Source organism: Diaphorina citri, unplaced genomic scaffold, assembly GCF_000475195.1.
Source record: "Diaphorina citri unplaced genomic scaffold, Diaci psyllid genome assembly version 1.1 scaffold333, whole genome shotgun sequence".
In the NCBI taxonomy this organism is placed as follows: Eukaryota; Metazoa; Arthropoda; class Insecta; order Hemiptera; family Psyllidae; genus Diaphorina; species Diaphorina citri.
Window position 1 is genome coordinate 129,953 of NW_007377768.1, and position 12,062 is coordinate 142,014.

General features: G+C 37.7%; 1 protein-coding gene across 1 annotated transcript in view; it reads right to left on the bottom strand.

Annotated features, from left to right (window-relative positions):
- The window catches only part of LOC103507667 (transmembrane and TPR repeat-containing protein 1-like), a 133,738-nt gene that overhangs the window by 110,990 nt on the left and 10,686 nt on the right, over positions 1-12,062 (bottom strand). The window contains exon 2 of the mRNA XM_026822482.1: positions 4,577-4,754. Within this exon, the coding sequence (XP_026678283.1) occupies positions 4,577-4,754 (178 nt within the window). The remainder of the gene's footprint in view (positions 1-4,576; positions 4,755-12,062) is intronic.

The window sequence follows — 12,062 nt, forward strand, 5'->3', positions numbered from 1 at the left end:
AGTTTTGAGAAATTCACCGAACTAAACAAACCCATGTTATAGATACAGCCTGTAGGTACTTATGTTATATAAAACATACATTATACGCATATTCAAGGGTAGTATACCTACCTACTCTTATGTATAGGTATTCATGTAACTTTTCGTGAAATATGTAGAGACTTAAACCCCTGTCTGGATCCCTTTGTAGCAGTAGCTACAGCCTGTAGGTACTTATGTTATATAAAACATACATATACAAATATACATATTCAAGGGTAGTATACCTACTCTTATGTATAGGTATTCATGTAACTTTTCGTGAAATATGTAGAGACTTAAACCCCTGTCTGGATCCCTTTGTAGCAGTAGCCTAGATACAGCCTGTAGGTACTTATGTTATATAAAACTTACATATACATATTCAAGGGTAGTATACCTACCTAACTCTTATGTATAGGTATTCATGTAACTTTTCGTGAAATATGTAGAGACTTAAACCCCTGTCTGGATCCCTTTGTAGCAGTAGAATTATTTAGAGTAGGAGGTATTTAGATTAAGCTGAGAACATTCCGTTGTTTTCGTTTTTATTTGGAGTTTTATGAACTGCAGCAGCACATGAAATATTAATTTATTTCAACGTTGCCATATGTACGTTGTACGTACGTCTATTGCTTTATTGTTCGTTCTGTACAATTATGTGGCGAATTTAATGAGCTGTAAATAAATACTCATTTTCTTGCAATTTAAATTTTCTCTGCCATTTATTCGGTTTGGGAGAACTCTGTTTGTTACATATGTAAATTACAACGCAACGTTGCCATATGTACGTACGTCTATTGCTTTATTGTTCGTTCTGTACAATTATGTGGCGAATTTAATGAGCTGTAAATACTCATTTTCTTGCAATTTAAATTTTCTCTGCCATTTATTCGGTTTGGGAGAACTCTGTTTGTTACATATGTAAATTACAACGTTTCTACCATCAGTAAATCTACAAGCGAGAGAGAAACTCTTTTCTCTTTGTTCGTTTCTTCGTCTTCTTTTTTCGCTTTTATTATTCTTTATGTTCTTTACTTTAGTCTTTTGCTTGAAGATATTTGATATTTAAATTTAGTTTCATAGTACTTCGTTTATTTTATTGTTTTTATTTACTTTGGAGGAATGCATACAGAGCGTTATGTTGAGCCAGGGTCGATAGCAAATGTTGGGACGGTTCTGTTGAGGTGTTTTAGTTTCAGTGTTAATTGATCAAACTGGTTGAACTCATGCTCAGTGAAATGTCGATCTTTATAGGCTTGATTAATCCCAAAATATAACGAATAATGTCCAATTTGGCAAAAAAATAATTAAAATCTGTCCGATTCAGAAGTCATAACAGATTTTCTTAAAAGGAGGCCTGTACGGGGAGGCCTGTAAATATCCTTCATCCAGTAGAGTCACCAGACAATCTAGACAGGCAGACCCATCTTTTACTTAGTTTGTCCCTTCATTACCGATCTTTATAGGCTTGATTAATCCCAAAATATAACGAACAATGTCCAATTCGGCAAAAAAATAATTAAAATCTGTCCGATTCAGAAGTCATAACAGATTTTCTTAAAAGGAGGCCTGTACGGAGAGGCCTGTAAATATCCTTCATCCAGTAGAGTCACCAGACAATCTAGACAGGCAGACCCATCTTTTACTTAGTTTGTCCCTTCATTACATACAATAGTAAGTGCTACTAAAATATTTTGTGCAGGCCCTGACAATCTACTGAAAGGGATAAAGTTTGCATAAGATAACAAACTTCGAAAAACCCATAAGGCATGGTTAACCCATCAGATTCAGATGACACATGGACCACAAAATATTAGCATTCAAGTAAGAAAAGACTTAAGACACAAAGAAAGATATATCAAAATGCTATCATTCCAAGGAAATCACTATAATTCTAAGAAAATTTATTCTACCTACTATGGGTATACTATAACTACTGTTTCAGGAATATGATATTGATGCTATGATAACTGACAACTGATACCAACTTGAAATAATGAAGATTATTGTTATAATGAGAAAGTCAGTCAGCTCCCATGGCGTAGTGGTCACTGCGCTCGCCTTGCACGCGGGAGACCCGGGTTCGATTCCCGGCGGGGTCAAGAAATTAAATGGGACCTCTCCTTGTAAGGTGTATCCAAACAAAGTCGACCGGCCGTCGATCGACGAGGTGAAACTATGTCATCAAGGCAGTGTGGACGGTTCAGTCGACATCAATCAACGACCGGTCGACTATGTGTGGACACACCTTTAGGATCAAGACCCATACAAACTAAATGATATGGCAATATCTTAATAATGTTATAGAGTATCAAAAAGACGACACATTATTTTCGTTGGTTTTCCCAAATCCCCAATTGCCTGCACTGGCCTGGCACAAAGAAAAGTCCATAAATTATTCAAACAACTGAAGCGCATAATTTGAAATGGTACCAACATAAACATTATATCCCATGACTTATGCCATATAAATACCCACAAGCTGCGACACTGCGTTAATGAATAATGCAAGAGTCCAAAACTCCAAATACTCAGAATAACAAGACGCATACAAATTAAATGATATGGCAATATCTTAATAATCTTATAGAGTATCAAAAAGACGACACATTATTTTCGTTGGTTTTCCCAAAGTCCCAATTTCCACTGGCCTGACACAAAGAAAAGTCCATAAATTATTCAAACAACTGAAGCGCATAATTTGAAATGGTACCAACATAAACATTATATCCCAATTTTCCCAAAAAACCGCAGGTGGAAAATAAATTTGGCACCAAAATTTAACACCGCAGAGGAAAAGCTTTTTCTGTTTCAAATTTTCCGGAAAAGCACCTAGTCTAGTTTTACCTCGGCAACGTTGAAATAGGTATAGTTACCTCTATACGTGTTTTAGAAAGCGTATATTTTTGTTTTCATTAAGGGTTTTGAAAAATATTTTAAATGTTCTCTCTTGGTCTTGTTTTACGTTTCTCTCTCTCCTTAATTTGTTTTAAACGTCACTCAAGCTGGCTGCCTAAATTAATCATTTTAAACTTGTAATTTGTTTAAAGAGATAAAGGAAGAAAATTACACCTATTATTATGCTTTCGGTTGTTTAATGTCGGAAATGGGAGATATTATGTAGGTGTGTTATGTGTGGAGATATGAAGGAAGAAAATTACACCTATTATTATGCTTTCGGTTGTTTAATGTCGGAAATGGGAGATATTATGTAGGTGTGTTATGTGTGGAGATGAGAATGAGAAACGGAAGTGGAACTGGAGGAGGAGGAGGGGAAAGATTTAAAGAAAGAGGTGGCAGAGGGAAAGATAAGACGTCTTTAGGCTTATAAACAGAACACCTCCATACAATTAAATAGCGAGGTAGAAAGTGGGTGTCTCATTACACTTATTAGCTTTCTATTTCGTTGAACCAAGTTTACTAAACTTACGTCTAAAACTAATTAAACTCACATGGGGGGTAAATTCTTCAATGTGTGAAACACTTCATCAGAATAGTTACCTCTACGTGTTTTAGAAAGCGTATATTTTTGTTTTCATTAAGGGTTTTGAAAAATATTTTAAATGTTCTCTCTTGGTCTTGTTTTACGTTTTTCTCTCTCCTTAATTTGTTTTAAACGTCACTCAAGCTGGTTGCCTAAATTAATCATTTTAAACTTGTAATTTGTTTAAAGAGATAAAGGCAGAAAATTACACCTATTATTATGCTTTCGGTTGTTTAATGTCGGAAATGGGAGATATTATGTAGGTGTGTTATGTGTGGAGATGAGAATGAGAAACGGAAGTGGAACTGAAGGAGGAGGAGGAGGAGGAGGAGGGGAAAGATTTAAAGAAAGAGGAGGCAGAGGGAAAGATAAGACGTCTTTAGGCTTATAAACAGAACACCTCCATACAATTAAATAGCGAGGTAGAAAATGGGTGTCTCATTACGCTTATTAGCTTTCTATTTTGTTGAACCAAGTTTACTAAACTTACGTCTAAAACTAATTAAACTCACATGGGGGGTAAATTCTTCAATGTGTGAAACACTTCATCAGAAGACATTAAAGCGTACTTGATTCACGTTACCGTCAGCCCGTCATTTTCGATTGTTAATAAGACGACTTACGTAGTTCTCTCTCTCTCTCTCTCTCTCTCTCTCTCTCTCTCTCTCTCTCTCTCTTTCTTTGACTCCCTCTCTCTCTCCCTCCCTCTTTCTCTCTCTCCCTCTTCCTCCTCTCTCTCTTCCTCCCTCCTCTCCCCTCTCTCTCTCTCTCTCTCTTGACTTTCCATTTCTGTTTGGAATGACAGATTTTACCAAGAAATTTTTTTCAGAAATCAGAATTTCTCGTAAAATTTTACCAAGAAAGATAAAATTGTTCAGAAATCAGAATGCTTGTAATACTTACCGCTTCGGTCCCTCCCTCCCTCCTGCTCTCTCTCTCTCTCTTGACTTTCCATTTCTGTTTGGAATGACAGATTTTACCAAGAAATTTTGTTCAGAAATCAGAATTTCTCGTAAAATTTTACCAAGAAAGATAAAATTGTTCAGAAATCAGAATGCTTGTAATACTTACCGCTTCGGTATGAATGGGATGGGTGGCGAAGACCAGACCCGCTAACATGGCGTAGCGAGGTTCAAGCCCGACCACAACCAACACCAGTCTGGTAAACAGGACACTGGCGATGGCATGGAGTACCACATTGGATGCGTGAAACCACAGGGGCTGCAGCCCAGACAGGAAATGGTTCGCTCTGGAATCAGAAGAGAAGAGGGATTGTTAGAGTTGAGGTAATTAAGAGAAGATATTGAGACGAGTTTTTGGATTGATACTTGGCTGGTGAGTTCACCGAATCGCCATCTTAGGATACAGAGGATATCCACATTGATTTTTAATGGTCGTGGTGACTCTTTAAGATTCCTGGCCACTTAACCTTTCTATCAAGTGATTTTCTCCTATATAGGTAAAGCCATCAGAGCCAGCCTAGTTAACTTGGTTGGTAGTGCGTCTGCCTTGTAAGCGCTAGACCACGGGTTCGGTTCCCGCCCGGGGCTAATTTTATCCTAAACGGGCAAGGTTCGCTCTCGGAACGGCTGGCTTTCTCCTATCCTGTCTTCCTTCTCTCTTCACTCTCGGGGATAAGACCTTAGCAGTTACAGTTCCCTCTGTCAAACCTTTTAGGAAAAGATCCCGTATAAATTAAAAGAGTAACACCCCATATAACTCGACTACAACCTAAATGATGTCAACTCGTTCGGGAAAATTACTATTTGAAGTAATAAAACATAAGCGTCTGACTCGCAAGCTTACTCTCCACAATTCATAATACCAATGTTTTTACCTCGAAACTACCCTCTAAAGACAGATAAGTACCTTCCCCCCGCCCGAAAGGATCAGGCTAAGGGTTAACTTAATGGTAGAGACACAAGCATGAGATGATTAATGCAAGTTTAATCCATTTACCTTCCACCATTATCTTTTATAAAAGGAAAAGTCCTTTTTTTAACTCTCTCCTTCTCCCGTTCTCTCTCTTCCTCTCCGTTTCTCTCTCTCTCTCTCTCCTTCTATCTCTCCCTCTCCCCTCTTCTCTCTATGAAATGTGTTTTAATACGGAGAAAAACAGGAATACAAGCACCTACAGGAATTTTATATTCCCCTTCATTGAAGTTGGTAGCATCAGTATTACAAATGAGATAACGCTCTTTAATATTATTTAAATTGATGCTTTCATTAAAAAGAGAGGAGAAGAAGAAGAAAACGAAAATATATAAAATGTCTTCTTCAAGAAGACATCAGTTCCAGAGAGGAGAAAATGCAATTAATATCTTTTCCGTTTGGAAATGATTTATTTGAGTAATAAATTCTTTTTTTTTGTGACAATCAAACTTCAATTAATAGTAATTACTCATTGGTCAAACTGGCGTCACGTGAAGTCACAGATTTTTTTTTTTTTTTTTGGTACCTACCTACCTACCCTAATAGGTGAAACTATGTCATCAAGGCAGTGTGGACGGTTCAGTCGACATCAATCGACGACCGGTCGACTATATGTGGACACACCTTTAGGATCAAGACCCATACAAATTAAATGATATGGCAACAATATCTTAATAATCTTATAGAGTATCAAAAAGACGACACATTATTTTCGTTGGTTTTCCCAAAGTCCCAATTGCTACTGGCCTGGCACAAAGAAAAGTCCATAAATTATTCAAACAACTGAAGCGCATAATTTGAAATGGTACCAACATAAACATTATATCCCAATTTTCCCAAAAAAACCGCAGGTGGAAAATAAATTTGGCACCAAAATTTAACACCGCAGAGGAAAAGCTTTTTCTGTTTCAAATTTTCCGGAAAAGCCATAGGAACCTTTTTCCGAGTGAGATCTAAAGTTCATTGAACCTCTAGTTTATCTTCAAAGAGCCTCAAGAACCATCAACTTGTACGTAGATCCAGATAAAAATTCTCTTCCTTTTCGATGCAGATACCTACTTCACCTTGAATAATTCTGCCTCGCTTTTCGAATAAAAATTACTCTTTTCTACGGGTTTCTCCTCTTATTTTAATAACAAAGGGATTTGTAATCATTTTTTTTTTCTTCAAGTACCCATTTCTACCTTCTCATTAAACAATATTGAAATTAATATTCATTATTATTACTCTGTGGAATTCAAGAAGGAGAGAGAGGGAGAGAGAGATGGTGGGGGAGGGAGAATAATTAATCAAAAGAATAAAGAAAAAAAAATGTAATTAAAAATGTCGATGAATTCTGTGCTCGTTACATGAGTTTTAAGCATAGCAAAAATGGTTTTTACACCATAATCTTCCTCTGGAAATACTCCAAGACAAGAATTCCTGGTAAATACCTAGGTAGGTATGTACGATTCTGTTATTTTCTCTCTCTCTCTCTCCCTCTCTCTCTCTCGCTCTCTATTTCTCTCTCTCTTCTCTCCATGAAATGTGTTTTAATACGGAGAAAAAACAGGAGTACAAGCACCTACAGGAATTTTATATTCCCCCATATACAAGGTGGGCTGCCAGGAATTCTCATGAGTGGTTTTCGAGGATTACCATCCTAACAAGGGTAGCTATTTGTTGCTCTCAATTTGTCTTTCTCTCCTCTCTCTCTCATTCCCTTTCTCTCCCTCTCCCCTCTTCTCTCTATGAAATGTGTTTTAATACGGAGAAAAACAGGAATACAAGCACCTACAGGAATTTTATATTCCCCCATACAAGGTGGGCTGCCAGGAATTCTCATGAGTGGTTTTCGAGGATTACCATCCTAACAAGGGTAGCTATTTGTTGCTCTCAATTTGTACTACCTAGGTATATCGGATTTTTATGTTGTTAATGATAAGTTTAGGGAGTTGATTGGCCCTAAATGGCTGTTCGAGATGGTGAAACAAGGTTATGGTGAAAGCTTGAATCTAGGTGTTTAATTTTTTCAACAAAAATACTTGTTCATCAATCTAGTAAGTATTAGGAACTTAGATTGTTAAGAATTGTATTATTGACTCAGGTATAATTAGAAATCAAAGTTGTCACCTCATTCAGGGGAGCTATGTCTTCAGTGGGTCTCCGAAAATCAGTGGACCTGGTAAAGTTGAAATTGTTATCATGGGTACATTTACTGTGTTCAATTTGTTACGTTTATTTTGCTTATCGATTGATACACCCAGTCACGGCTTAAAATATTCTACAATATTTTATACATTCCCGTACCTACCTACTCGTATTCGCACAAATAGAATGCTAAATGGGGTCCCTGTGATGATAATTCTCAAACAAAAACTAAACATTAAGGAGCTCATGGAGAAAATATTTCTCAAATACAAGAAGTACCTCCATATTGTACAAGAGAGGAAGGTTATTCAGAAAGTTCGTTTCCTGCATTCAACTTTTTTGTCTTTGCTACATTTTTCACTGAACAAAATTATTGTCAAAAGCTCTGTGTTGTGGTGCATTTGTTAACGTACTGGTGGACTTCGGATCTGGATGTAAGTGGTTTGAGTCCAAGTCAAGTCACACAATTTTTCAAGGTGTTCAGTTACGGATAACACCTCCTCAAGCTGAAAATCGTGCCTGGATGGAATAGCTTCACCACAATTCTCATTTCACCGTATGATTCTCACCCACAGTTAACAGAAAGTAATACAGAACTGTGCAAACAGTGGGAAGGTAATTAAAACATCATGCTTTCCCTTCACTTTCCTTTGTTTCTTTCCCTCCTCTCTTTCTTAGTACAATTCATTCCCTCTCCCCTCCTTTGTTTCTTTCCCTCTTCTCTTTCTCAGTACAATTCATTCCCTTTCCGCTTTTCTCCTCCTATTTCCCTCACATTCTCCTTCATTGTTTATTCACTTCATTCCAGTGGCGTGTTGTCCATGCAAGATAGGGAAGCACGGGTTCCTCTCGGGGGTGTTTTTTTTTCAATATCCCCCCTCCCCCTACTTACCTACCATTTACTGAAAGCAGTAAGTGTTGATTCAACCCATTGATTCTAAAACTATCAGGTAGAGGTATTTAGTAGATTGACATACTGTATACAATCTGTACATAATAATATGGGTTTATGGCTTCTCGTATTGGGTCATACCTACCTAGAGGTTGAGAGGAAGAGAGGGAGGGCAAAAATAAGGTGGAGAATGAAGGTTGAAGAAGACTTGATAGAAAAGGGATGGAGAAGAGAGAAGGCGTTAAGATAGGAGGGTATGGAAGAGCATCTCACCCACAGTTAACAGAAACTACAGAACTGTGCAAACAGTGGGAAGGTAATTAAAACATCATGCTTTCCCTTCACTTTCCTTTGTTTCTTTCCCTCCTCTCTTTCTTAGTACAATTCATTCCCTCTCCCCTCCTTTGTTTCTTTCCCTCTTCTCTTTCTCAGTACAATTCATTCCCTTTCCGCTTTTCTCCTCCTATTTCCCTCACATTCTCCTTCATTGTTTATTCACTTCATTCCAGTGGCGTGTTGTCCATGCAAGATAGGGAAGCACGGGTTCCTCTCGGGGGTGTTTTTTTTTCAATATCCCCCCTCCCCCTACTTACCTACCATTTACTGAAAGCAGTAAGTGTTGATTCAACCCATTGATTCTAAAACTATCAGGTAGAGGTATTTAGTAGATTGACATACTGTATACAATCTGTACATAATAATATGGGTTTATGGCTTCTCGTATTGGGTCATACCTACCTAGAGGTTGAGAGGAAGAGAGGGAGGGCAAAAATAAGGTGGAGAATGAAGGTTGAAGAAGACTTGATAGAAAAGGGATGGAGAAGAGAGAAGGCGTTAAGATAGGAGGGTGTATGGAAGAGCAGAATAAAAGAGGGTGATGCCGACCCCAAATAAAACTAGAAAAAGGTGCAGTGAAAGAAGAAGAATAATAGCTTCCCCTACTGAAAAATCTCAGTACACTCCACTGTTCGTTTCTTCTTCAGTCTATATCCTTGTTTCGTTACTTCTATCTATCTTGTTCCTTCTCCCACCCATTCTCTGTGTTACTTCCTCCTCGCCTTATTCTTCGTTTTATACAAATTTGTAAAGTGTCACGCCAGAAGTTTGTTCATTTTTGTGACTAGACAATAAATATACAAATGACTTGAGATGAGGGCGGTGTACAAAGGTCTTTGAGTTTAAAGGTGTGTCCACACATATTCCTCGTCGATCGACGAGTAGGTTGTCGAGGTAGTGTACAGTTTCGTCCCATCGATCGATGGTCGATTGACGGAGTCGACAATGTGTGGACCCAGTGTGGCAGTATGTGTGGCAACTGAAGACTTTGATATGTTGTGACCAAAACACCTGTAAGTTGTAGATATAATTTTCTTTTTGCCTTCCTTATCCTTATCCTATACTTATAAGAAGGAAATTGCACCTCTTCTTGTCCCTATCTTGTTCTACTTTTCTTTCTGTCTTATCGTTTCTTTAACCCGTGAACAACAGGTACTTGGACCTTTGTTAGAAAAGAGCGAATGACGATTTTAGATGAATTTGAATGTGCGGTTTTACAATTTAAAATAGAAAGTAGATAGGTACATACCTATACAACCTTTTATTTTTTAAATAAGTTAGGGCCTTGCGGTCAAAATTTTGCTTTCAAGGTCGATCGACCGACCGTCGATCGACGAGTAGGTTGTCGAGGTAGTGTACAGTTTCGTCCCATCGATCGATGGTCGATTGACGGGGTCGACAATGTGTGGACCCAGTGTGGCAGTATGTTTGGCAACTGAAAACTTTGATATGTTGTGACCAAAACACCTGTAAGTTGTAGATATAATTTCCTTTTTTACCTTCCTTATCCTATACCTATAAGTATACTTATAAGAAGGAAATTGCAGTGTTTTCAAAGGATCTCTGCAAAATAGTTCACACGGGTACTGCCCTACCCCCTACTGAAATCTCCTACCACAAAGTAAGTAGAAGTCAAGAAACAAACTGCAAAGCTAGAACTTTGCATATCCTAGTTATGAAATTATGAACGGGTGCAGAGCAGAGAGTGATGGCATTTACTTTGGAAAATAATGGCGCTTACTTTCCAAGTCAAGTTTGGAAATATTTTATGCACATGTAATTTACCACGAGAAATGAGATGCCAAGTCAAGTTTGGAAATATTTTATGCACATGTAATTTACCACGAGAAATGAGATGCATATTTTTCTCTTCCTAACATCTCACAAGATAAGCTCAGGAAGATGTTTTGACGGATTAGTTACGCCAAGGATAAGTAGGTAGACAGGATAGGTAAGTAGGAAGGGAGGTAGATAGGGTAGGAAAAGTAGGAATGTTTTGACGGATTAGTTACGCCAAGGATAAGTAGGTAGACAGGATAGGTAAGTAGGAAGGGAGGTAGATAGGGTAGGAAAAGTAGGTAGGAAGGTATATCACCCTTATTTCCCAATGGAGCTCATCCTCTACTTGGAAAATCAAGATGGAGTTCTCTTGGAATGCCAAGAAAAGTAATGGAGAAGTTTGTTGTAGATGTTACTTGGTAGTGTGACGTTATTTCTTTCCATTACCTTTACAGTATTCTGAAGTACGTTCCACGTGTGACATCAATGTCATTTTACCATAATTGAACAGCAGTGAACAGATAACGGTTGCCCATGATCCATGATCAAAAGTTGCTAGCCCTGCCTTTAAGGCTTTCTGATGACAAAAAAAACTACTATTATTTCAAGCAGACATATTTCCAGAACGGTTAGTCCTATTTTAGCATAGGAACCTTTTTCCGAGTGAGATCTAAAGTTCATTGAACCCCTAGTTTATCTTCAAAGAGCCTCAAGAACCATCAACTTGTACGTAGATCCAGATAAAAATTCTCTTCCTTTCCGATGCAGATACCTACTTCACCTTAAATAATTCTGCCTCGCTTTTCGAATAAAAAGTACTCTTTTTCTCTTATTTTAATAACAAAGGGATTTGTAATATTTTTTTTTCTTCAAGTACCCATTTCTACCTTCTCATTAAACAATATTGAAATTAATATTCATTATTATTACTCTGTGGAATTCAAGAAGGAGAGAGAGATGGTGGGGGAGGGAGAATAATTAATCAAAAGAATAAGGAAAAAAAATGTAATTAAAAATGTCGATGAATTCTGTGCTCGTTACATGATGAGTTTTAAATTTTGGGCTCCTTCAACCCGAAATTGTAACGGCCTGACTCCCGTTCTTTCGTTGAAAGCATAGCAAAAATGGTTTTTACACCATAATCTTCCTCTGAAGATACTCCAAGACAAGAATTAAAGAGGGTGACGCCGACCCCAAATAAAACTAGAACAAGGTGCAGTGAAAGAAGAAGAATAATAGCTTCCCCTATTGAAAAATCTCGGTACACTCCACTGTTCGTTTCTTCTTCAGTTTATATCCTTGTTTCGTTACTTCTATCTATCTTGTTCCTTCTCCCACCCATTCTCTGTGTTACTTCCTCCTCGCCTTATTCTTCGTTTTTAAAAGAGGGTGACGCCGACCCCAAATAAAACTAGAAAAAGGTGCAGTGAAAGAAGAAGAAGAAGAAGAAGAAGAAGAAGAAGAAGAAGAATAAATAATAGCTTCCCC